The 25,665-nt window shown below is 37.5% G+C and overlaps 1 protein-coding gene across 1 annotated transcript in view; it reads right to left on the bottom strand.

Moving 5' to 3' along the window:
• Nucleotides 1-24,950, bottom strand: part of fam189a2 (family with sequence similarity 189 member A2) — a 31,369-nt gene extending 6,419 nt beyond the window's left edge. Inside the window, exons 1-10 of the mRNA XM_067438143.1 lie at nt 24,419-24,950; nt 23,105-23,161; nt 20,237-20,347; nt 19,391-19,510; nt 18,437-18,544; nt 13,861-13,994; nt 11,222-11,348; nt 10,908-10,986; nt 9,039-9,188; nt 88-389 (exon numbers count right to left, since the gene is read on the bottom strand). Coding sequence (XP_067294244.1) covers nt 88-389; nt 9,039-9,188; nt 10,908-10,986; nt 11,222-11,348; nt 13,861-13,994; nt 18,437-18,544; nt 19,391-19,510; nt 20,237-20,347; nt 23,105-23,161; nt 24,419-24,718 — 1,488 coding nt within the window. The 5' untranslated portion in view covers nt 24,719-24,950. The remainder of the gene's footprint in view (nt 1-87; nt 390-9,038; nt 9,189-10,907; nt 10,987-11,221; nt 11,349-13,860; nt 13,995-18,436; nt 18,545-19,390; nt 19,511-20,236; nt 20,348-23,104; nt 23,162-24,418) is intronic.
• Between the last annotated feature and the right edge of the window lie 715 nt (nt 24,951-25,665).

Here is a 25,665-nt window from a genome sequence, read left to right as displayed (position 1 = left end):
TGAAACTCAAATCACTCACTCGAACACTAAAGCTAAATATTTTTAGCAATACGCAATTCTATGCATTTTTAATGCCATGTATCTTACCTGATCGATGAAGCTGGCACAGCGGACAGCCTCCTCCATGTGTTCCTCATCAGAGCGCAGCACGGTTTTGATGCTGTTGACCAGCTCCTGTACCTCCGGGGTCAAGCTGCATGAGGATTGCTCCAGAAAACGTGCCACCAGCAGTTTTGTGTCTCTATAGTTCTGGTAGTCCACCATGGAGTTGGGACGTGGCTTCCGTTTGCCACGGCCCCGTCGTAGTGTAACCGTCCCATGCTCTGTTCCACTCACTGATGCCGGACCGGGGCCTAATTCTGTCTGTGTAGCTGCTTCACAACTCATTACTATAAGAGAGAGAAACCAATAATCACAATGAGATATAGCTCTGCTGAATGTTTTTGACAAATAATTTGTAAAATAATATACACTCATTAGAGATGAAAACTCATTCCACTTTTTTTAAGCTTTTAAGTAGAGCTACACACTTTGAGGAGGGAAATCTAACAGCTATTTTTCCAATGAAAAATGTGATTTAAAACGCATTTTAAGGATGCTAGTAATTATGCTTGTTTGTAAGGCTGCACAATTTGGCCAAAATTTGCGATAACAGTGTATGTTATTTTACAGCCTTATTCCAAAAGGGATTAAATTTATTATTTGGTCCAACTTTTTATTAGGTGGCCTAAACTACTATGCACTTACATTTAAATTAATAATTTGATACAATGCACTTATTGTGTAAATACATGTTTTTACATTGGACTTGTAATTAATATTCTGTAAAAAAAATCTGCATGTAATTAATTTCTGTACTTACATTTATAATTAAGCTGTTTACCCATCTCTTACCCCGTAAACCAACACTTAAACTTACCCATACCACCAAAACTGTCCCTAACCTTACCCGTATCCCACCTCAATAGCAGCAAAAATGTTTTGCAATATAATATATGTTACAAAATAAGTATATTGTACCATGACACTCAAAATTGAGCTCAGGTGCTCCTGTTTCCACTGATCATCCTTGAGATGTTTCTACAACTTGATTGGAGTCCACCTGTGTTAAAGTCAGCTGACTGGACATGATTTGGAAAGGCACACACGTCTATATAAGGTTCCAGAGATAATAGTGCATGTCAGAGAACAAACCAAGCCATAAAGTCCAAGTTATTGTCTGTAGACCTGCAAAACTGGGTTGTATTGAGGCACAGATCTGGGGAAGGGTACAGAAAAATGTCTGCAGCAATGATGGTTCCAGTGAGCACAGTGGCCTCCATTATCCATAAATGGAAGAAATTTGGAATCACTAGGACCCTTCCTAGAGCTGGCTGCCTGGCCAAACTGAGTGATTGGGGAGAAGGGCGTTAGTCAGGGAGGGACCAAGAACCCAATGGTCACTATGACAGAGCTGCAGCATTTCACTGTGGAGAGAGGAGAACCTTCCAGAAGAGCAACCATCTCCGCAGCAGTCCAGTGGTCAGACTGAACTCCTCAGTAAAAGGCACATGACAGCCTGCCGGGAGTTTGCCAAAAGGCACCTGAAGGACTCTCAGACCATGAGAAACAAAACTCTTTGGCCTGAATGGCAAGCATCATTTTTGAAGGAAACCAGGCACCGCTCTTCCCCTGGCCAATACCATCCCTACAAAGAAGTATGGTGGTGGCAGCATAGGGATGTTAACCGATGACCGGTTGACCGATGGTTGATCGTATCAACGTTAAACGATCAAAGATGTCGGTTGTCGTTTAAAAAAAAGTGATCTCTAAATTAGGCTATTATAGACAGTGGACTAAACACTACTACAGGTAGCCATTCCAAAATCTTTTTGCATGAAGTGAACAAATCCCTCACACTCAATTTTTCATAACTCGCCTGTTTGTACTTAATAAACCAATAAAAACATTTGGCGCAAGGTCACAGCGTTTGGGTTTGCGCGCTCACAAGGTTTGCAAAAAGTAAACAGGCTAAAACACTCGAGGTTAGAGCCAGGGCAGACGACAGTATGAAGCGTGCATTCCGCATAACATGGACTTACATTTGGAAATGTATATTACATCTACATTTCAGTGGTAACACATAAGGTGTTGATCATCATCTTTCTTTATTATTGTTAGCACTACCTTGAACTAAAGCGGCATCTCTTCAGAGCTGTTGAGCTGTGGCAATCTTTCAAATGACCTTCTAACGCTAGACAAATGCCTTTATTCTTAACGCGGTCACCTTGTACCCAAACCATTTAGAAACTAAGGCATTTGTTTGTCGCAAGGTTATTTTCGTAAACGAAAACTGAAACGAAGACTAAAACTATTGGTCAAAAAACATTTTCGTAAACTGAAATAAAATTTAAAAATCTGAATAAATAAAAAACTTAAACTAAACGAAACTAACTACTCTTACTAAAAAACTAACTGAAATAAAATAATAATTAGCAAAAATAAATATTCGTTTTCGTTGTTAATAAGCTCTCTTTAATGTGGTGGAAAATCTGACTGTGGCGGTTGAGGGAGTGTCTGTTGCGCTACTGCGCGTCAAGTGAGCTGAGGAGATTAACCGCTGTCCTGTGACGGACGCGTGCAGACAGTCAACACATCGCCAGTCCTAAACGGCAGTTCACAAAGAATCAATGCGTCCGTGGCAGTGAAAGGGGAAATAACACAAGGTAATGAGATGCACGTTAAACTTCTTTTAAGCTCACTGCTTTAGAATGCCGTTTCTTACGTGACGAGAGACGCAGGCGCAAAAGTCAGCAACTATATTAGCAAATAACGTTAACGTTACTAGCCTACTGTGCGTTTGAGATTTCATGTTTGCATAATATTGACAGGCTCAAAGGTGTTATCATAATCATTTACTACTAATAATATTATTATCTGTGTGGAGACATTTCCCCACAAAGTAGGGAATGCCAGGACACACACACACACAGGTTTGTTTCACTATATAAGTGAGGACATTGCATGGACTTCCATTGATTTTATATCAGGTTAATGATATTTTATATCTCCTAACTCAATTCCTATCCCTAAACCTACCCATCCCAAGAACGTGCAAAACAATAGATTTAAATAAAAACATGTTTTGGCCGATTTATAAGCCTTTTTAACTAGTGAGGACCAGTCAAATGTCCTTACTAGTAAGTTATCATAATATTTTACTAGATAAGTGAGGACATTGGTCCCCTTTACAATTATTGCACAACAAACACACACACACACACACACACACACACACACACACACACACACACACACACACACACACACACACACACACGCACACACACATGTCTGGTGCGCTATCTTTGTGGGGACTTGCCATATAGACGGTTTTTATACCATACAAACCATATATTCTATCCCCCTACACTGCCCCTGCCCCTAAACCTACCCATCACAGGAAACCTTCTACATTTTTACATTTTCAAAAGAACTCATTATGTGTGATTTATAAGCTTTTGTACCCATGGGGACCTCAATTTAGGTCCCCACGGTGACACAAGTCTGTGTGCATTCAGTTTGAAGTCCTCACCAGGCTAGAAAAACATGTACACACACACACACACACACACACACACACACACACACACACACACACACACACACACACACACACACACACACACACACACACACAGAGCAAAACAGTGTGTAGACACTGCTAGCCTACATTGTACTACTGAAGAAATTAAAATAAGCTTTTAATTGTTTAACAATATTTCATCTGTTATGAGTGAGTTTGTCTGGAATTTATAATTTTTACTTTTATATTTTACATTGCATCTATTTTGTTCTTTAAGATAGATCCTGTATAGGTCATAGTTTGACTCAAGCTTTTTTGCTCAAAGGTGAAGACCCAACTTTATGCATGTTTTGTAAGACCGTCCTGGGTTTAAACAATAATGCTCGTTTATCAAGTGATTTCACTTAAGGATGTTTAGTAAGATTAAACTCTAATCTGTTAATTAAACTTTGCTGAAATTAAAAACCTTGATTTGGTCTACACTTCATTATGGTAACTCTGCTAAACTATAATTACTAAAACTAAAACTGAAACTAAATAAATAAAAACTAAATAGAAATGTATTTGCAAAATAAAAACTAAACTAAAACTAGCAAAACCATTTGTAAAACGAACTAAAACTAAACTGAAATTTGTAGCAAAATTGAAAACGATAATAAAATAAAAACTAATTTAAAAAAGCAAAACTATAATAACCTTGGTTTGTCGATTAACAAACAAGCTCCTCAGCGCTGCGTTTGCGGGACTCATGTTACGCGCTGTAGGGGCTTTTAAAAAAGTGACGTGAGTGGAAGGGAGGTGGTGGCGCCGGGACAGTGTGTGTGTGAGAGTGGGAGGCAGAGCGGCAGAGATCATAGAGAGATGCGACAGAGTTGCAAAAATTGCAGGCGCGGCTCGCGGCTGTTATTTCAAATAGCGCAGCATATTTTAAACTAATTGGTTAACCGGTTTCAACCGGCTAATGAGCTCGGTGGTCGGTTAAGAAATGTTTTAGTTTTCGCCATCCCTATGGCAGCATCATGCTGTGGGGTGGTTTTTCAGCTGTAGAAACTCAGAGATTAGTCAGGATCGAGGGAAAGATGACTGCAGCAATGTACAGAGACATCACTGATGAAAACCTTCTCCAGAGCGCTCTCGACCTCAGACTGGGGCAAATGTTCATCTCCCAACAGGACAACAACCTTAAACAAACAGCCAAGATAAAGCAGGCCCAGCCAGAGCACAGACTTTAACCCGATTGAACCTGATTGCCAAAGGTGCTTCAAAGAAGTATTGAGCAAAGGCTGTGAATACTTTTGTAATTATGTAATTTTTTCAGATTTTTTTAATAAATTAGCAAACATTTCAAACAAACGTATTTAATGTTGTCATTATGGGGTATTGTTTGTAGAATGTTGAGGAAAATAATGCATTTAATCCATTCTGGAATAAGGCTTTAACTACTTTCTGAATAAACTATATATATATATATATATATATATATATATATATATATATATATATTTTTTTTTTTAATTGTCATAATATATTTTATTATGCATGTTATTATTATATTCATATAATTTATAATTGTTATTATTATTATTATTATTATTAAATAAACATTAAACAATAAATATTGTTAGATATATTAACCCGTAAAATGATGTAATCAAGTATTTAAGCAATATAATAATTACAATACTAATATTTACGGCTGTTTTAATTTTCAAACATTAAAGCTTTTATTTTTCCTGAAAACCACAGGGAATCCTGAATGTTCACATTTAAGCTGAGACTGCATGTCATGTCAGAAGTAGGAGAAAACACAGTCATTTTAAGTAACCGCAGGCCGTTCTGTACTGTTGTTCCAATAACACATTCAAAATCACTTGACTCAAATATCCTAATTCTCTTATAGGTTTTAGGACTAGAAACTGAACCGCTCTATTTGAAATGTATCTATCTTAACCAGTTGGTGTTGGTATAACGCCCAGGACCACTGCTGTGTCAGTTGAACAACAAGACAGATAAGAACTGGCAAAGTATTAATGCTTCATAAACCTTTAATCCTACATCAGACAGACGTAAGAGAAGCTTTCACTTGTGTGTGGGAGAGAGAGTGAGAAAGGGACAGCATTTCTTAAAGAAAAGAAGTCAATTTATGGCAGTGTATTTAATTGCTCTCTGCTGACCCTCAACAGTAACACTGAGACTCCTATATTTAAAAAGGGCTTAAAGTAACCACTGACAGGTATAGTTTCTCTAGATTTACTATCAGACCCAGTCCTCTGCTTTGGATACACACACCAAGTTAAAAGAAACCCCCATCTGTCATTGGAGAAAAGCCAGTGTTCATAAACTAATTATAAAGAATTGTGTCCGTGTCTGTTCTTCAACCTTTTATGGAACACTTTTTATGTATGTTTAGGCTTAAAACAAGACAAATCTGCCTGTATGCTATAAAAACATGAGCACCCTGAAAAGAACATGTATCCTCAAATTTTAAATGAAATTATAATTAATACTGTAATAACATATGAAGTTTTAATATATTGTTTTAATAGCAAATATTGCTTAGGTTAATTACTTTAGTTAATATGGACTAATGAACTGTACTTAATAGACATTTATTTATTTATTTATGAGTTAAAGGGGGGGTGAAATGCTGTTTCATGCATACTGAGCTTTTTACACTGTTAAAGACTTGGATTCCCATCCTAAACATAGACAAGTTTCAAAAACTAAGTTGGGCGTTTGATAGAGTATTTCTGTGCCAAAAATACTCCTTCCGGTTTCTCACAAGTTTTGGAGAGTTTTTTTTCGAGTATGGGTCCGCTTGACATCAACAGGGCGGAATGGCCTTTGTTTGGGCCGTACGGGCTCTTCTCCCGGTAGGGTGCGCGCGCGTGACTAGAGCGAGAGAGCAAATGCACGTCCATAAACGCTGCCCTCAAGGTGCAGATCCAGTCGTCCGTGAACACTTCTGTCGCACCGCGCTCCACTTTATTCCTATGGGTGACGTCAAGCGACTTCAACGTGTCCGCATAGCATTCCGGGAAGGCAGCGCTGCATTTGAACCAATTTGAACGCAGAAATGACGAGAAAGCATGCTTCTTCATTTAAATGTGCTACTCCATTGTTTTTCTATACACTAGTCTGACGTGCAAAACCGTTTTGCTTGCTACTGCTAAGGTTTAGTCGCATACAATAGTCCATAAACCAAATCATGTCCTCATAAACCACGAGTAAACGCACACAAATGTTGACAGGCCACTAAATACAGTACATACCACAGAGACGGACGTCCTGCTGTTGTTGCTTCTCCTGTTCAATTTATTTCAGCCTCCGGATCTGATTTTGAATCATATATGTATTAGTTGAATCTGATTGATAGCCATGGTTTATAAGAGTAACGTTTTCTTCTCCACGCTTGAGGACGTCACCGCTTTGTGCGCACTCGTCATTCGTTAGCTCCGCCCACATGATACGGCTTAAGCCGCAAGATTTTTTCCGGAAAGACTCGGTACAGCCTATATTTCTTTTATAAGTATAATACAACTAAAGACTTTTCGGAGATCTGAAGGATGCAATACTACTCTATAGGTACTCAAGATTGACATGAGATTGACTGAAACTGAGTGTTTCACACCCCCTTTAATGTTACTTTCAGCATTTTCTAATGCATTAATAAAATCTTTTTAATGTACTGTGAACAAACCATGAACAGCTGTATTTTTATTAAAGGGGGGGTGAAACACTTTCAGTCAATCTCATGTCAATCTTGAGTACCTATAGAGTAGTACTGCATCCTTCATATCTCCGAAAAGTCTTTAGTTTTATTATATTTATAAAAGAAATATAGGCTGTACCGAGTCTTTCCGGAAAAAAACGAGCGCCTGGAGGCGTATCGTGTGGGCGGAGCTAAAGAATGACGAGCACACCCAAAGCGTTCTCAAGCGTGGAGAAACCCAAGTATGCTATCGATCGGATTCAGCTAATACGTGATCTAGAATCAGGCAGAAATAAATTGAACAGGAGAAACAGCAACAGCAGGACGTCCGTGTCTGTGGTATGTACTGTATTTAGTGCCCTGTCAACATTTGTGTGTCTTTACTCGCAGTTTATGAGGACATGATTCGGTTTATGGACTATTGTATGAGACTAAACCTTAGCAGTAGCAAGCAAAACGATTTTGCACGTCAGACTAGCGTAACTTTATACATAGAACAACAATGGAGTAACGTTAGCACATTTGACTGACGAAGCACGCGATCGTGTCGTTTACTGATGTTTACTCACGCGACAACACCATAGACATTTGAAGCAGTTTTACTCACCGACTGCTTCCAAAGCAGGATCGAACCTTTATCGCTGGGACCGTCGAAAACACACTTCTTTGGTATGATTTGGTGAAGTCCTGTGACAGCAGTGACCGTGGAAATCCGCGATGTTGTGAAGCTTCCCGTCATTTCAGCGTTCAAATGCAGCGCTGCCTTCCGGGAATGCTGTGCTGAAGCGTTGATATCACCCATAGGAATAAAGTGGAGCGGGGGCGCGGCGCGTCATAAGTGTTCACGGACGAGTGGATCTGCATCTGAGCGAGTGTTTTTTGGCGTGCATTTCCTCACTCGCTCTAGTCACACGCACGCGCACCCTACCGGGAGAAGAGCCCGTACGGCCCATACAAGGACCTTCCGCTCTATTAACATCAAGCCGACCCATACTCGAAAAAAACTCTCCAAAACTTGTGAGAAACCGGAAGGAGTATTTTTGACAAAGAAATACTCTATCAAACGTCCAACATTAGTTTTTGAAACTTTGTCTATGTTTAGGATGGGACTCCTTCTTTAACAGTGTAAAAAGCTCAGTATGCATGAAACAGCACCCCCCCCCCCCCCCCCCTAACTAATGCTGAACAGAGGTGTTGTTCATGGTTAGTTCAAGTTAAATAATGCATTAACTAATATATATGTATATGTAATATATGTATACATCTTTACTGGAAAACAAGGCCATTTTCTAAGTAATGTGTTAACTCTCCTGTTTCACATAAGTGATATAGAGTCAACTGGTCATTTACACTCTAAAAGATAAAGGTTCTTAAATGGTTCTTTGGCAGGGTGTATGGTTCCATGAAGAACCTTTAATATCCAAATAACCTTTCCGTTGCACAAAAGGTTCTTTGTAGTGCAAAAAGCTCCTTAAGACTATAAAATGGTTTAAAAAATGGTTCTTTAAAGTACCTTTTTACAAAACAGTTCTTTGGGGAACCAAACATTGTTCTTCTATGGCATCACTGCAAAACCCCATTTTTGTTTTTTCCTGGCACCTTTATTTTTAAGGGTTTATTAAACAAGAAAAAAGAGACCACTGAGCTATAATGAATTAAAATACAGCAAAGAAATGTAGAAAACTGGTTGTCAAATGTACAGTTTAGAGCTCAGCCTTGACAATTGATTAATCAGAGCATTTTGAGGATTCCTTCCCTTACCTTTGGCGGTCAGGTCTAGCAGGACAGGGTCGCTGCTGGACCTGCGGAGGCGAGGTCTGTGAGGTTTTCTGCTGGAGGAGACTGCGGTGTGAGGCTGTCCGGACTGTATCGGGGGTGTGGGGCTCAATATGGCCGTCTGATGGCTCTGGTCTGAATAAAACATGCAAACAAACTACATAAAAAAGTTCATTTGACATCAAAGACATCATTTGTACAAAAGTCTTTTTCTAATCTATTTCTGTCTGTCCTGCGTCAGCAACTGCTTGATCTGATCCATCAAGAGGAATCTAGCCAAAGCAAGCCTAGTCTATGAAGTCGACCAGAGATCACTTAAAGAGTTGTGCTGGCAAAAAAAAAAGAGAGATGTTACTTCATAATATTTATCTATATTCATTTTTTTTAGACAGAAGTCGCTCGTGCTCATGGCTAAATTTATTTGTTACAAATACAATTTTTTTTTAAAAGGACAATTTAAAATAACTATTTTCAATATGAACATGTTTTGAATTTATTCCTCTGATTTTCAGGATCCTTACTCCAGTCTTTAATCTCACAAGATTAATGAGAGTTGAAAGAATTGAAAAGAACAGCATTTTTTTGACATAGAAATCACTTTTTGTCAATTTAACGCATCCTTGCTTAATAAAAAAAATCTTACTGAACTTTTGAACGATAGTGTATAGTGAGACCACATAAACAAAATGTATCCTACAATGCCTTTTAAACTTGGAAATGAAATACTTGTGAAGTTCATTAAAGCAAAAGAGAGATGAACAAAATACATGTTCTTTTTTTTAATTCAATTCCAATTTTAAATGTGTTATGCTGATCATAAAATGATACTGGTAATGGAAATTCTGTGAGAAATGTGAAATTCTGTGAGAAATGTGGATTTTGAAAAGTGTCCGCTGACTGGATCATTAAAAACATGTTTGCACTATCTTTGAATGTGTTGAAGGATACAGACAGCTATAAAAAGAAAAATAAATCCCTCACCGAGGAACACTGGACATACAACTGACGCCACAAAAATACATTTCCTTTAATACACAGATGACATAATTATGGACTGGTACTGTGATACGCTGTGAGCATCTTGATTAAATATAGTGTACCAGAGGCACTGGATTCATATAAGCGGTGTCAATAACACGTTTGTGTAAGCCTAAGTAGCAGCTCGGGTTTGTAGATCCAGATTTTCAAATGGAAATTCTTTATATGCGTTTATTAGAACACCATTTTGGTGAAATGTTTTAAAAAGTCTTTAGTTCTATGTTAAAATACTTTCTCCTGCCATGGTTTAATGTTCAGAGACAACCGTAAAGGTCTGTTCACACCAAGAACGATAATGATAACTATAATGATAACTATATTAGCGCTGCAGTTTTGTTGTCGGTCACTTGTTATCTGTTGAACTATCTGTATCATTATTGTTACAGTTATTATCCTTGGTGTGAACTAGCCTTAAAGGTGCACTGATAAATTTTAGCAGCCCACCGCTCACCCCTCCCTTTCTAAGCACATAGAGAAGCTACGGTGGCCGACACAGATAATGTCGTCTAAGACAGCAGAGTAGCTATCGCTCTGTAGAGAAGTTTGTCCGTTTAGGGATACTGTAGAAACATGATGCCGCAAAATGGTGACTTGTATATAAGGTCCATTATGTAAGGTTCATTATGTAAGGTCTTTCTACACCACTGAAAACATAGTTATGCATATTGCATTTCTGTCAATAGATCCTCATAAATATTACACTGCACCTTTAAGTCTGTAATGATGACCTCATATATGTCTATGATCTATATATATATATAGACCTATGTAAAATAAATATATAGATCTATATGCAAAAATCCAACTAGTTCATACCATCACTGGGAGTCTCCGCCTCTGCACTCTCTGTGAGGACCTCGGTTGGATCGGTCATTTGCACCTCAGTATTCTGGGCCTGATATAAATACAGAAGGTCAGTGAGCGGACAAGGGCTGTATTTAATTGAGCTGTTGCCAATGTAAGCCTGCTGGACCAGGACACGGTGCCATGTTTGCTGAAAGGGTGTAAGGTCTACTTTACAAACCGAGTTGAAATGCTATCATAAATAAATGCTGTAAATGCTAAATGTCTTTTGACTTTTATCAGAGATGATTATGCAGATGGCATATGATCAGCATATGAATCGGTACCTGAGCTGCTGGTTGCGACGCAACAGCTTCATAAGGTGGAGGTGGGTCTAGAGGACAGAAGACCTCCACTCCTTTAATTCGGGCACCATATATATGAGGAAGAGGAATCATACCATCACCAAACATCCTGTCAAAACACACACATATATACACGGTAAACAAGCCATGAGAAAATGTAACGACAGTAAACACTGTAGATAAACCCCTTAGAGTTTGATCAGAACATCCAATGAAACTGGAGAATATCATGCTTTCCCACACACAAACTTCAATCCTGTTTTAGGTTGCCAAAATATTTTGGTTTCCTGCCAAACACTGAGCCACCCACTCACAAATCTGATAAATCCTGCTGTATTTTTGGTTAAGAGATCAAGGTCAAAGTGTGTGAGTGTGTGTGTGTGTGTGAGTGTGGTTGTCTTTGTAACACTAATGCTCCAGTGGGATCATGGAATGCTTAAAGAATTTTATAGTATATTGTTGAAAGTTAAATTATGCAACGTAACCCTTAATAGATATTTCTACCTGATCTGCAAAAAAATATATTTTTAAGTGGAGAGTAAGGCTGAAGGAAACTTAGCTTACATATATATACACACACACTACCATTAAAATATTTAAATAAGTAGTAGTAGTATTTGAGTTTATTGCCATATCAGCATCATCAGCTATTGCATGGCAGATATTTATTAAACATTACACTATATAGGGCCAGATTTACTAAACGGCAAATAAGCGTGAGAGCGCAGTTCCAGAAATTCCTATTTGCACTTGGTTTAAATAGACACTATTTTTTATTTACTTTTTACTAACTTTTGAATGGTAGTGTATTTTTTCACCCAGAGACTTTTTAAAAACATTATAAATCTTCCCAAACTTTTGAAGGATACCGTATGTTGTACACTATTTATATTCCTTACTTAAAGGTGCCCTAGAATGAAAAATTGAATTAACCTTGCCATAGTGAAATAATAAGAGTTCAGTACATGGACATCACATACTGTGAGTCTCAAACACCATTGCCTCCTACTTCTTATGTAAATCTCGTGCATGAAAAACACCACGGAAAAAGAAGTGATTCTCACCATAACGCCAACCGTGATGCAATCACTGGGATCATTAATATGTACGCCCCAACATTTGCATATGTCCAAACATGTTCATTGTCAGGCGGAACTGACGGAGCCGAATCATCGGGACTGCAGGTAAACAAGACACTCGAGGATAGAGAAAACGGCAGCTCTCATGGACACAAATGTCATGTTCCAGGCTGTGCAGGGGACTTGAGGACTTTTCTACCCTTCTCACAGATAAAAAATGTCAACAGTCATGGTTGATGTTTATAATCTGATACCACAACAATTTAATTCAAGATCGTTTGTTTGTTCGACCCATTTCAAGCAAGCTTCGCTCAGCGTCTTAAACTGAAGAAAGTGGCAATTACAACTGTATTCCTGCAAGCAGTAAGTAGTGATTTATCCACTTATTGACTGTTTAAACAATTTCTGATTAAATTGAAAGTTTCTTAGAGAGACAGCATTGTCTAGATAACACAAGATGCTAGTACAGTAACAGTAGGAAACACCAAGTACCATACAAAACTAAATAGTGTGTCTAATGACAAAGGGTAATATTATTTTGTATTACAAAATACAACCGTAGATATGTTGCTTACGTTCACTCGATCCTTCTAGCAAACGTCAACTTTTCCACCATTTAAGTTAAAACGACAGTCATTTGACAAGGCTATTCATTTTGTAAAAATATATATATTTATATTTTTGAGAACTTAATGATGTTTTTGCATGCTTGTATTTCAGAGTACATCACAGTCACTGCGTAGCCTACATTGTGACTAACGTTATATAAACATGCAATATCGTTGATGAAAAAAGACGAGTCTAAAATCACTGGTTTTGGTTTTTTCGGAGGGAAAGAAGAGCGTTCGTGCTTGCGGTTCCCAGATTTCAGTAATTTAAATCCCCCAATCAGAGCTTTTCTGTGAAAATAACACGTATACTATCCAGTGTTTTACCTAAACATGTACAATCTGGCTACCATATTCAGGCAAGCTCTCTCTCGCACATGGATGATCTGAAAACACCAATAAAAAAGTAAGCTGCATTTTATCAATCTCCATTTGAGATGTTCTGCTTAAAGTGTCATTCAGTCGGTCTATATTCTGTCAGGACGGTCAGGACTCACGAGCCGCTTCGCTGAACTGCTGTGAGCTGCTGAAATAAGCCAATCAGAGCAGAGCTCAACATTAATATTCATGACTCTTCCAAATAAGGCAAAAACAGAGCATTACATCCTAGGGACAATTTATAGGGTTGTAAATGGACCTGTAAAACTGTATCTGGACAATTTTTGCCCTTAAATAAGCTGCATACTCTCTATGTAGATATCAGAGAACAATTTAACATATTGATTCAACTCATTCTAGGGCACCTTTAAATTATATATTATTTATTTTATATTTAATTATGATTATTCCAAATGTTTACATTTTATTTAGTTTCATTTTAAATAAAAGTAGTGTAATTCATCAAATAAAAAGTCTGCAGTCATTAAGTTTAAGGCAACATTAACCCAATACAGTCAGGTTGATTCAGTGATAATTAAATTAAAGTATATTTTACCTGCGAGCCAGGCGAGGGGTGTACGTATAGAAGGTGGAGAAGTATGAAGGAGGAGGTGCAGGAGCTACAAATTCGTCAGGGTCAGGAAGATGAGTCTGCTCCTCCACTTCCTCTGGAACAGGCCTGGCCTCTTCCTGCCAAAGACGATCATTATCAACCCACTATATCACATCACCAGGGCTTAGAAATATCTGACACGTCTAAACATGGATTATATAAAATGTTAATAACCTATGCCACACACTGATCAGGAATTTAATTATTGCAATATATATATACAGAAAACAGATCATTTGTTACTAGTGTGTGAAGGACACTATAATTCATTTATTTGAGGATAACAAAATAAAGTGAACTGTGATGTACAGTATTGTTCAAAATAATAGCAGTACAATGTGACTAACCAGAATAATCAAGGTTTTTAGTATATTTTTTATTGCTACGTGGCAAACAAGTTACCAGTAGGTTCAGTAGATTGTCAGAAAACAAACAAGACCCAGCATTCATGATATGCACGCTCTTAAGGCTGTGCAATTGGGCAATTAGTTGAAAGGGGTGTGTTCAAAAAAATAGCAGTGTCTACATTTGACTGTACAAACTCAAAACTATTTTGTACAAACATTTTTTTTTTCCTGGGATTTAGCAATCCTTTGAATCACTAAACTAATATTTAGTTGTATGACCACAGTTTTTAAAACTGCTTGACATCTGTGTGGCATGGAGTCAACCAACTTGTGGCACCTCTCAGCTGTTATTCCACTCCATGATTCTTTAACAACATTCCACAATTCATTCACATTTCTTGGTTTTGCTTCAGAAACAGCATTTTTGATATCACCCCACAAGTTCTCAATTGGATTAAGGTCTGGAGATTGGGCTGGCCACTCCATAACATTAATTTTGTTGGTTTGGAACCAAGACTTTGCCCGTTTACTAGTGTGTTTTGGGTCATTGTCTTGTTGAAACAACCGTTTCAAGGGCATGTCCTCTTCAGCATAGGGCAACATGACCTCTTCAAGTATTTTAACATATGCAAACTGATCCATGATCCCTGGTATGCGATAAATAGGCCCAACACCATAGTAGGAGAAACATGCCCATATCATGATGCTTGCACCTCCATGCTTCACTGTCTTCACTGTGTACTGTGGCTTGAATTCAGAGTTTGGGGGTCGTCTCACAAACTGCCTGTGGCCCTTGGACCCAAAAAGAACAATTTTACTCTCATCAGTCCACAAAATGTTCCTCCATTTCTCTTTAGGCCAGTTGATGTGTTCTTTGGCAAATTGTAACCTCTTCTGCACATGCCTTTTTTTTAACAGAGGGACTTTGCGGGGGATTCTTGAAAATAGATTAGCTTCACACAGACGTCTTCTAACTGTCACAGTACTTACAGGTAACTCCAGACTGTCTTTGATCATCCTGGAGGTGATCATTGGCTGAGCCTTTGCCATTCTGGTTATTCTTCTATCCATTTTGATGGTTGTCTTCCGTTTTCTTCCACGTCTCTCTGGTTTTGCTCTCCATTTTAAGGCATTTGAGATCATTTTAGCTGAACAGCCTATCATTTTTTGCACCTCTTTATAGGTTTTCCCCTCTCTAATCAACTTTTTAATCAAAGTACGCTGTTCTTCTGAACAATGTCTTGAACGACCCATTTTCCTCAGCTTTCAAATGCATGTTCAACAAGTGTTGGCTTCATCCTTAAATAGGGGCCACCTGATTCACACCTGTTTCTTCACAAAATTGATGACCTCAGTTAAGCTGTTTACATGAGTTGCTTTTAGAGTACTCCGTTCATGTTCCCGTTTTACATGTGATAGAACATAGATCGATTATGGCACGTCATTACGTCCCCAATGCCACGCTATGTTCTCCAACATCCAATCATAGCGTGACTTTGGCAGGTCTGTGTTAATTTTATGGGCTCAGGAAACCCGCTAACTTCACCTGCGGGTGTCGCTGTTGGACAGTGTTACTTTACATTAAGTATAACAAAACATGCGTTTTTATAATGTTTTATATCTACATTTACGTTGATTTATTTTTGTAATATTATGTATTGCCTCTTTCTGTTTTGTTTTTTTGAAGAGACACTGCCCCTCTTTCCTCCTTATTGACAGCCTACATTTAGAATAATATTTCTGATTAATGATGAAAAAGGTTTAAAAATCATGACTCTTTGGATTGTTTTTCCTGCCGTCGAGCCACAGGCGTTCACTGAATGACCCATTTGGTTTGCGATTACAGACACAAATTTATTGTATTTTAGTTTTACAATGAGCATAATAATTACAACAAAAATAAAAATATAGAGAGAGGATGCAATGTTCACAATGAACAGTCAAGTAAAACACACACCGCCCGCCCATAGCAACGCGTTATGGCAACGACATTTCAGACTGACAGATAAATAAACGCGACTTTTCCGCCATTTGTTACTGTTTTGTACACGTTGTTATATTAATTATAATTCCAATTCTGTTTTATTGGCCACAATATTATCGATGATTGTTGAAAGGGGCACTTTTGATTAATTTTCAAAAAAGGGCAGAGGCTCCAACCCACAAAGCCTCCCCTCTGCACTTCTCTGTTGTGCGTAACTTATAACGTTATGTGCCCTGTCACAGAATGCGGCGAAATCTCCGACACGACATTAATAGTTAGATTAAGGTGTGTACATGTCTCCGATAATGCGACTAAAATAGGCATACTCCACACGTCTTAATCCGATTTATGTGTAGTTAGATTATGACTTTAATCAGATTAAGGTCATTAGAAATCGCTGTCTACATGGTAGCCTCTTAATCAGAGTATTGTCTTAATCAGATTAATATCGGAGTATTGTTGTCCATGTAAACGTAGTCAGTGATTGAATGCCACACTGCTATTTTTTTGAACACACCCCTTTCAACTAATTCAACTAATTGCCCAATTGCACAGCCTTAAGAGCGTGCATATCATGAATGCTGGGTCTCATTTGTTTTCGGACAATCTACTGAACCTACTGGTAACTTGTTTGCCACGTAGCAATAAAAAAATATACGAAAAACCTTGATTATTCTGGTTAGTCACATTGTACTGCTATTATTTCGAACAATACTGTATTATACCTAAAAAAAAAAATTAAAAATAGAATTCATAAAAAATGTGGGACCAAAATAATTAAAAATAAACACTTTGTGTCACCATGTTTTTCTTAAATGTTTTTTTCTTTGATTGCTAACACAAACTTTTACAACACAGAATGAACAAAATTAAGTATTGCTTGGTAATTACTTGACCTAAATTGGTGTAATCTAATTTTTCTTCAATTTAACAGCTGACAGCTGATTGGCTGATTGTAACTCATTACATTATGTATACACACACACACACACACACACACACACACACACACACACACACACACACACACACACACACAAATAATTCATGAAATACATACAGAAATTGTACAAAATGCACATATTGAGAAATAACAATACACTATAGACAAATAGCAATATAATGGAAGATGAGAAAGAAAGAGGAGAAAAAAGGGGGGGGGCAAACAAACAAAAGGTAGTGAAAAGAAAGATCTTGTCATTAAACTGTCTTTTGGGAGCTGTTAAATATTATTTTAAAGGGCATTTAGTACCTTAACATATACAGTTGCTGTATATAATCAGAATATCATCAAAAAGTTGACTTATTTCACAAATTCCATTCAAAAAATAAAACTTGTATATTATATGAATTCATTACACACAGCAATTTAAAGCAATTTAATACCACAACAATTTCATTCAGGATCGTGCGCGAGAGAGAGCTAGCAGATTGGACATGTTTAGGTAAAAACCGGAAAGTATACGGGTTTCCTTTCACGGAAAAGCTCTTTTTGGGGGATTTAATTACTGAAATCTGGCAACCGCACGAACGCGAGCTCTTTCTCGCGAGCGGATGATCTGAAAGCACCAAATAAACAAGTAAGCTGCATTTTATTTCTGCTTAAAGTTTCATTTAGTCAGTCTGTGTTCTGTCAGGACGGTCAGGACTCACAAGCCGCTTCGCTGAACTGCTGTAAGCTACTGAAATAAGCCAATCAGAAAAGAGCTCAACATTAATATTCATGAATCTTTCAAATAAGGCAAAAGCAGAGCATTACATCCTAGGGACAATTTCTAGGGTTGTAAATGGGCCTGTAAAACTGTATCTGGACAATTTTTTCCCTTAAATAAGCTGCATACCCTCTATGTATCAGAGAACAATTTAACATATTGTTTCAAATCATTCTAGAGCACCTTTAATAGGCTGATTAGAGTATGGCCCCAGGTGTCTTTAATATTGAACCTTTTCACAATATACTAATTTTCTGAGATACTGAATTTGGGATTTTCCTAAGTTGCCAGTTATAATCATCAAAATTAAAAGAAATAAACATTTGAAATATATCAGTCTGTGTGTAATGAATGAATATAATTAAAAAAACTTAACTTTTTGAATTAGTGAAATAAATCAACTTTTTCATGACATTCAAATTATATGACCAACACCTATATATATTTAATATTTTCTGTAATATGATTTATCTCACCATGCATGGCCTTCTGGTTGAGAAGATCTGGAGATATCTGAGTGCAGCAGCAACCAGACACACAGCCGTGGCCAAAGCATTCAGTGCACACAGTGCAAAGAGCACTTTCTGGAAGAGAGAAAACTCTGACATCAGGAATCTACATGTATCTACTGATTGGTCAGCTGTGGCATTCTGCAGTCAAATAGTTTTCATATAATGACCTAATTATACTAAACTGCATAATTTCCTAAAAAAATATATTTCCTATATGCCTGTTAATGTGTCTTATATTACTCTGCTGTTTATCTCACCAGACACTTTTTTGTTCGACGTCTCATTAACACAAATCTAATCTAATCACCCAATCACATGGCAGCGATTATGCATTTAGGCATGTAGATGTGTTCAAGACGATATGCTGAAGTTTAAACTGAGCCTCAGAATGCGAAAGAAAAGTAATGTCAGTGACTTTGAATGTGGCTTGGTTGTTGGTGCCAGATGGGCTGGTCTGAGTATTTCAGAAACTGCTGAACTACCGGGACTTCTAATGGCACATCATGGATGTGCAGCCGACAAATCTGCAGCAACTGCGTGATGCTCTCATGTAAATATGGACCGAAATCTCTAAGCAATGTTTCAAGCACCTTGTTAAATATATGCCACAAAGAATTAATGCAATTCTGAAGGCAAAGAATTAATGCAATTCTGAATGCAATTCTGAAGGGGTTCAACTCAGTACTAGCTAACAAGGTGTACCTAATAAAGTGACAGGCGAGTGTAAATCTATCTCTCTAATATCTGCCTGTCTGTCTATCCATCCATCTATAAATAGATGTATATAAAAAATTTAAATATATAATATAAAATATTATTACACTACTACTTATAGCTATCTATTCACCAAGCAGGTAGCAGTAATAATATTTTAGTACTTATGTATGCATGCACACACACACACACACACACACACACCTTGAGCAGGATTCTCATTGTGCCACATGCATGACCTGCGTAGATTTTAATCAACTTCTCCTCTTGGCACTGAGTGCTTGGGGTTTCTGAACAACAGTAACAGAGATCGCCCTGCTCACTCTGAAACACAGAAACATTTATTATGTTAGTCTCTCATTAACATCTGATGACATGGTATACTAAAACCTAAAGAACTGCTTGGAGAGCAGTAGGAGAGAGCAAGTAGGAGACTGAGGAGGAAGTTTCAAGGCACTTGTCTACATTTGACACACACGGCCTTTTGAGTGGTCTGGCACTGCATGCGATAACAGCTCAAAGATATGAGGTCAACAATATGGCAGGGACATTTTCATGAGAAGTGGAAATTATGAAAGAGCAGCCTTCAGAAATGACAGCACCCCCAAAAACTAAATCAAAAGCTGGAACCTGATTTGACTGATATTTCAGGGCTCTCTTTGACTTGGACAAACTTTAGTCCTATAAGCACGGTACAGAAGTATGGTCCGCTTTTTCCATAATGTGTTCTAGAGTGTTGCAATGAGATTGCCAGGTTGTTCTAGGTAGTTGCTATGTAGTTTTATACAATTATGTAATTGGTCTAACCAATTAGAATTGGTCTAACCCTTAAGCCTAACCACAAGTCTCTTTTTTCTATTCCATACACATTTAAATCATCTTTAATGTCTGTAACAGAAATGTGTCAGGCAATAGACCCCCCTTTAAAATATAATATAAATATATACTTGCACCTAGGTTATTAAATACTGTCATCAATACATGAGACATTTAACATTGTAATGTTATTATCTTGAACACCACACATATCCAAGGGCACAGATTCCTCACCAGCTGGCAGTTAATGGTACTGGAGACCAGCTGAGCCCCTTGACAGCAGAGGATGAACCCTGCGAGGTTTAGCAGAATACAGACCACTGACAGCAATACAAACAGATTTACCTGTGTGAGAGAGAAGAAATGAATCCTAGTCAGTCATTTTATTTGACAAATATAATACTACTGCCCAAATCTGGAATAAGCAAATTATACTACTTACAGTAGCTTTCACAAGTTTTGGGGTCAGTGAGATTTTTTTGTGTTTTTTCAAGGCTGCATTTATTTGTTAAAAAATACAATAAATCTATTTGTGAAATATTATTAGAATTTAAAATAACTGTTTACTATTTTAATATATTTTAAAATGTATTCCTGTGATGGCAAAGCCAAATTTTCAGCAGCCATCACAGAGTGTTTAGTCCTTACCTTATCCTTGCATCTAAACCTAACTTTAGCCATATCTGATCCCTTAAATCAGAGGGAATTACTGTGAATTACACCAATGTAGAAGCACCTTACTCTAGTTGTAAGCCTAAACTCAACACTGTAAACTTGTACCTCAAATCTGATTGGATAATCAGATTGCTGTTCCAGGATCAACAAAGATGTTGATCCAGGAAGATGTTGGACTTGGTTCACCCTTCGATGTCAAAGGACCCTTTTAGAAATCATGCTGATTTGCTGCTCCAAAAACATTTCTTATTATATGAATAGAAAGTTGAAAAGAACAGCATTTAATGCATGCTTGCCGATTAACAGACAAGTCGACTAATCAATAAGTAAGCTGCCAGGTAGAATCAATTCACACGAAATAGCTCTCTCACTAATGCATTCATATAAATAAATGTAGCCCAATCTTTACTGTAACTTTATCTGTATCTGATTTAGAACGATCAGAAATCTGTGAGAAATATAATGACCCAAAAGACAAAATACCTGATTAATAATAAGTTATGTAGGAACAAAATAAGTTATGTAGGAACAATAACCTTGTGGGCAGCTCTGTGCATGAGATCTCAGCTCGAGGGTCAGGCTTATTTGTTCATTGATGACGTTATCAGCGACTAATCAGCGTAAACTCGATTTTTATCATGTAACTGGCAACTTCAAAAAATCTGAAGTCATTCAACCTACCCTTAACTACTACTAAAAATTATTTTTTTAATCTGGCAACAGGAAGAAGCTGATGGTCGGCTTGAGACTTAATTAACCAGGTCCTAACTAAATATCTGGTGTTCACAGATCCTCTTTAAGGGGTCATTTAAGGGCCTAACAACTGCCTTTAACATAAGGACATGGGTAGGCATGCAGAAGATTACCCTAAAACCATGTTCAGATCAATACAGGATTATTTCTATGTAGTAAACATTATATAACCACTTTCAAGTAAAAATAAATGTATCTGCTTATTAAAGGGGTCATATAATGCCATTTTTATGTTATTTTAAGTTAATATGATTCTTTAATGTCTAAATGAAAACTTTGTAATATACTTTAATTAAAAATTCTCATTAGTATAGTAAGAAAACAAAAATTTTACCTGGTCAAAACCAGCTCTGTTTTCACCAAGCCATTTCAGTGCATAAGGCTTTAAATGATAAATGACCCTGCCCCTCTGTTCTGTGGGGCGGCACAAGGAGTGTTGCCCTTGACAACAGTAGAGGCGAAACAATGGCTACATGAGTCTCTGAGGACAGATCTGTGCAACTTTATCAATTTGAACTGAAGTCGGACCCGGGACAAGATGACGACTGCAATGAAATTCGACATTTAAGGCTAAAAAGGGGATTTCTGAATGGTTGGTTAATGTAATGTCACTTTGATCTATCTTTATGTACCGGCAGGGTAACATTAGCGCGAATGCTATGTGTTTACTGATGTATACGTTAGTTCATTGACATATTGATGTTACACCTAATGCCAATAAAAACTTTTTTTTCTGTTAATGTCAGTTTGTCAGTGTTGCGTAACGTTATCTATGCATTGTAATAACTGTTTTTTTTTTCTACAGTAACAGACACCGTTATAAACCATCTACATTATTAAGCTTATAGTGTTACCATGTCCACGTTAACTTTAAAACCAGCGTACACAGTTTGTAATAACACAATAACCATAACGCGTTGTTCATTATAAACGTAGGATTATGAATTATATTGAGAACGTCATACATAGAAAGCATGCCGTAATTTAACTTACTCTGTAAACTTTAGCTGCATTCATTGTGAAGCGTGCAAGCGTTTCAAACTACACTCACTTCTTCTGGAGATGCAGCAGGAACACTAATAGTTGGTACAGATCTTTATTCAGGAGCAGCTTCTTAGCAAAACCTGCTTTATACTGACCCTCCATTATAAAGCAGTCTGGTGAGAAATGCTTTGCTTTTATGTCTGCGCTAACCGCATCGACGAAAAACAAAAAACTCAGCCACTGCGTCTTCAGCGGTTTGGATTTAGGAACATCAGACTGCTGTGTTCATTATTACACCCAAAAACAGAACACCACAATCGCTTGGACGTCATTCTGCTCCAGCAACTCTATACAATGGCTGACTATGACGACGACAGCTTGAGCTCGCTCAGGGCGCGTCTAAGTTGAAATGATGCTTGTCAATCAACAGTCGTGGGAGGGGCGTCCAACTGTGTGATGTCACAGGGTCGAACTGCTTGATTTGAGACAGGGGAAAACATATAAGGAGATTTTTTTTTAAAAACACTGGATGGATTTTTTATCATTATAGGATGGTTGTGTATAGGCACTGCCAACACACATTTCCATACAATCAGCTTGTAAAGGTCCATGCACCATTATATGACCCCTTTAAAACCAGAGCACACAAACTGTTGCCTTTAAAGACTTAGATTGGCAAAACAAACATACCAATAGTAGCATTGGCCGTTTCCATGTGGTTAGTCCAATAATTCCAGAGAGGATGACCTGCAGATAAAAAACAGTGCTTTCAGTAAAGAGGCAAACATTCACAGACCACCATTACCCATCACATGCCTTCAGCACCTTTAAAACCTGTTTCATTGACTCATCTCACTCAATGTGCTGTTAGCCAGCAGCCTCACTCAAATACTATTGTCCATCCTTAGCTCCCTTGTGTTTCCTCTAACCCTGCCACTTCCTGTCAACAACACTGAATGCTGTGGGACTGTGATTGCAGCTGATGGGTTCCTGTGTTTAGCGCATTCTTTTTCTTACAATCAAAAAGCAGTGTTCTACTTTGTTAACCTATGAAATTGTATTTTACTAAAAATATTATTTAATAAGATAATTTAACATCAACTTGACTTCTTTATTTCTATCATTGGTAAATGACAATTATTAAAGAATATATAAATAATTTTTATTTGAGTGAAATTGTACCGATTTTCTGCATAAATAATTAATTTCAAATTCAAGTGTATAAATAAACAAACATTAGATCTTGTTAACTAACTGTTGTTTACATGCCAAAATATTTTTAAGTGGTATGCATAATATGGCAGCTTTACTTATAATTAATATCTCACTATAGTGTTAAGCAGTAAAAAAGATTCACACTTAACCATGAATTCACTGACGAGATCTCTCAGCTCCTGCTGACTGTCTGAACACAAATGTAACCCATACTTAAATAAAAAATATTGGGAAACTGGAAAATAATACTGGGAAATAATATTGTAAATTGCAATAAACTAGGTACTAGGACAGTTTCAAAAGTTATTAAAACTTTTCTGAAAAAGATTTCAGTTAAATTATTATAAGAATATTACAAGTTTATTTAATAAGTATGTATTATAACTGAATCAACCTAACTGCATTAGATTACATCTATAACGTAATGTCCCGATCAGGTAGAAATATTTCCTTTAAGGCAAAATCTGCACATTAGCACTTTAAGTGTAATTAATAACTAATTCACAACGTATTGACAGGTCAGCTCCTTCATATTGAATTATTGTTAGACAACAATGTCTGGTGTGCTCATAGAGGAGACTACTAAAAGTGTAGCTGCACCACGTTTCTGTATCAGACTACATTGGAAACACATTAGACTGCAATAAAACTTCTTTATACCTGTTAGTTTGTATTGAATCAATTTAAAGCTGTTATCAAGCGCACATTTTAAAATAGGTAGCAGCATGCTTGTGGTGTAAAATAAAAAACATTAGCACCTCTGATTATGGCCAGTAATCTAATACTCACAGAAGACCCGGCCCAAAACGGACAGGAGTTTCTAATAGGGGGCGAGTTGCTAAGGGACAGAGCCCCGAAAGAGAGCGCCACCATGGAGCAGCCGAGAACCAGCTGCAGCAAGCCGAGGGAGAGCAGAGGGCGAGCGGGCAGCAGCGCCGGAATGATCCGCGTCTGCGATCCAGACATGCGGGCCGGAAGAGCGGACACACAGCGGCTGCGACTTCTGTACGATGCGTTCGCGAACTGATGGGCCAGAGCAGCCCCTGATAAACGACAACAAGATCCAGGCAGAACTACGGGCAGAGACATTGGAGACGCACGAGCAGCCAAACAACAATACACATTAAACCAGCGTAGTGGCTCTGCCTCATTTTACTCTGTATCTCTCAACGCGACGGTTATTTCTTTAAACTGCCTGTTCCGCGTTGCTTCCATGGTCCTGTCGAGTCGAGGTAGTTGAGTATTGGTTTTAAAATAAACTAGGCTCTATGACCTGCTGCTCGGATTTGGTTTCACATTTTTGGGCAGAGCGAGCGGAGAGGCGGGGGAGGGGTGCGTGGGAAGAGACGACACACACACACACACACACACACACTCGTCCGTTCCGCGAGTGTGGAAAAAGACCGTATCAAGAGGGTGAAATTATAATGTCACATTTTGTGGTGAACATGAAGCTTTGTATTGCATTGTATTGTAGTCTGTAATGGCGAAAGAACCACATTTAAATAAAGATTTCACACGAAATCATACGTGTGCCAAAAGAGCAAGTATACTTATGGGAGAATATTTTTATTGCGAAATAGACACCAAAACACGGACATTGCATTAAAAAAATAAAACATTTATAATATATAAAAACAAACTGCAAAATGAGAAATATTTGGTTGATATATTTCAAACTCATCTTCGTGTGAAAATAAAGAAAGTGCATTTAGAATCCCTCAAGTTTTTTTTTTTTTTTTACAGAGAAATAAATATAATTTATTTATATCATTATCCATACACAAGTGAAATAACATTTCTATTGCATGTTTAAAATCAACTTTTAAATTCAATCGTTTTGAGATATTTGTCTATACTATTATACTTTTTTATACCCCTTCCGATTTTTCTTTTTTCATTAAAAATGGCATTTTTAGGCTACTGGTTGACGATTGTGAAAGGCATGCTTTCTGATGCACATGGGGTGTTTATATTTATTTATTTATTTATTTATTTATTTAGATGATTACGACATGTTGCATGCAATGGCCTGT

Source organism: Pseudorasbora parva, chromosome 3, assembly GCF_024679245.1.
Source record: "Pseudorasbora parva isolate DD20220531a chromosome 3, ASM2467924v1, whole genome shotgun sequence".
Classification (NCBI taxonomy): domain Eukaryota; kingdom Metazoa; phylum Chordata; class Actinopteri; order Cypriniformes; family Gobionidae; genus Pseudorasbora; species Pseudorasbora parva.
The sequence above is the reverse complement of the archived record's forward strand: the minus strand, read 5'-3'. Positions and strand labels throughout refer to the sequence as shown.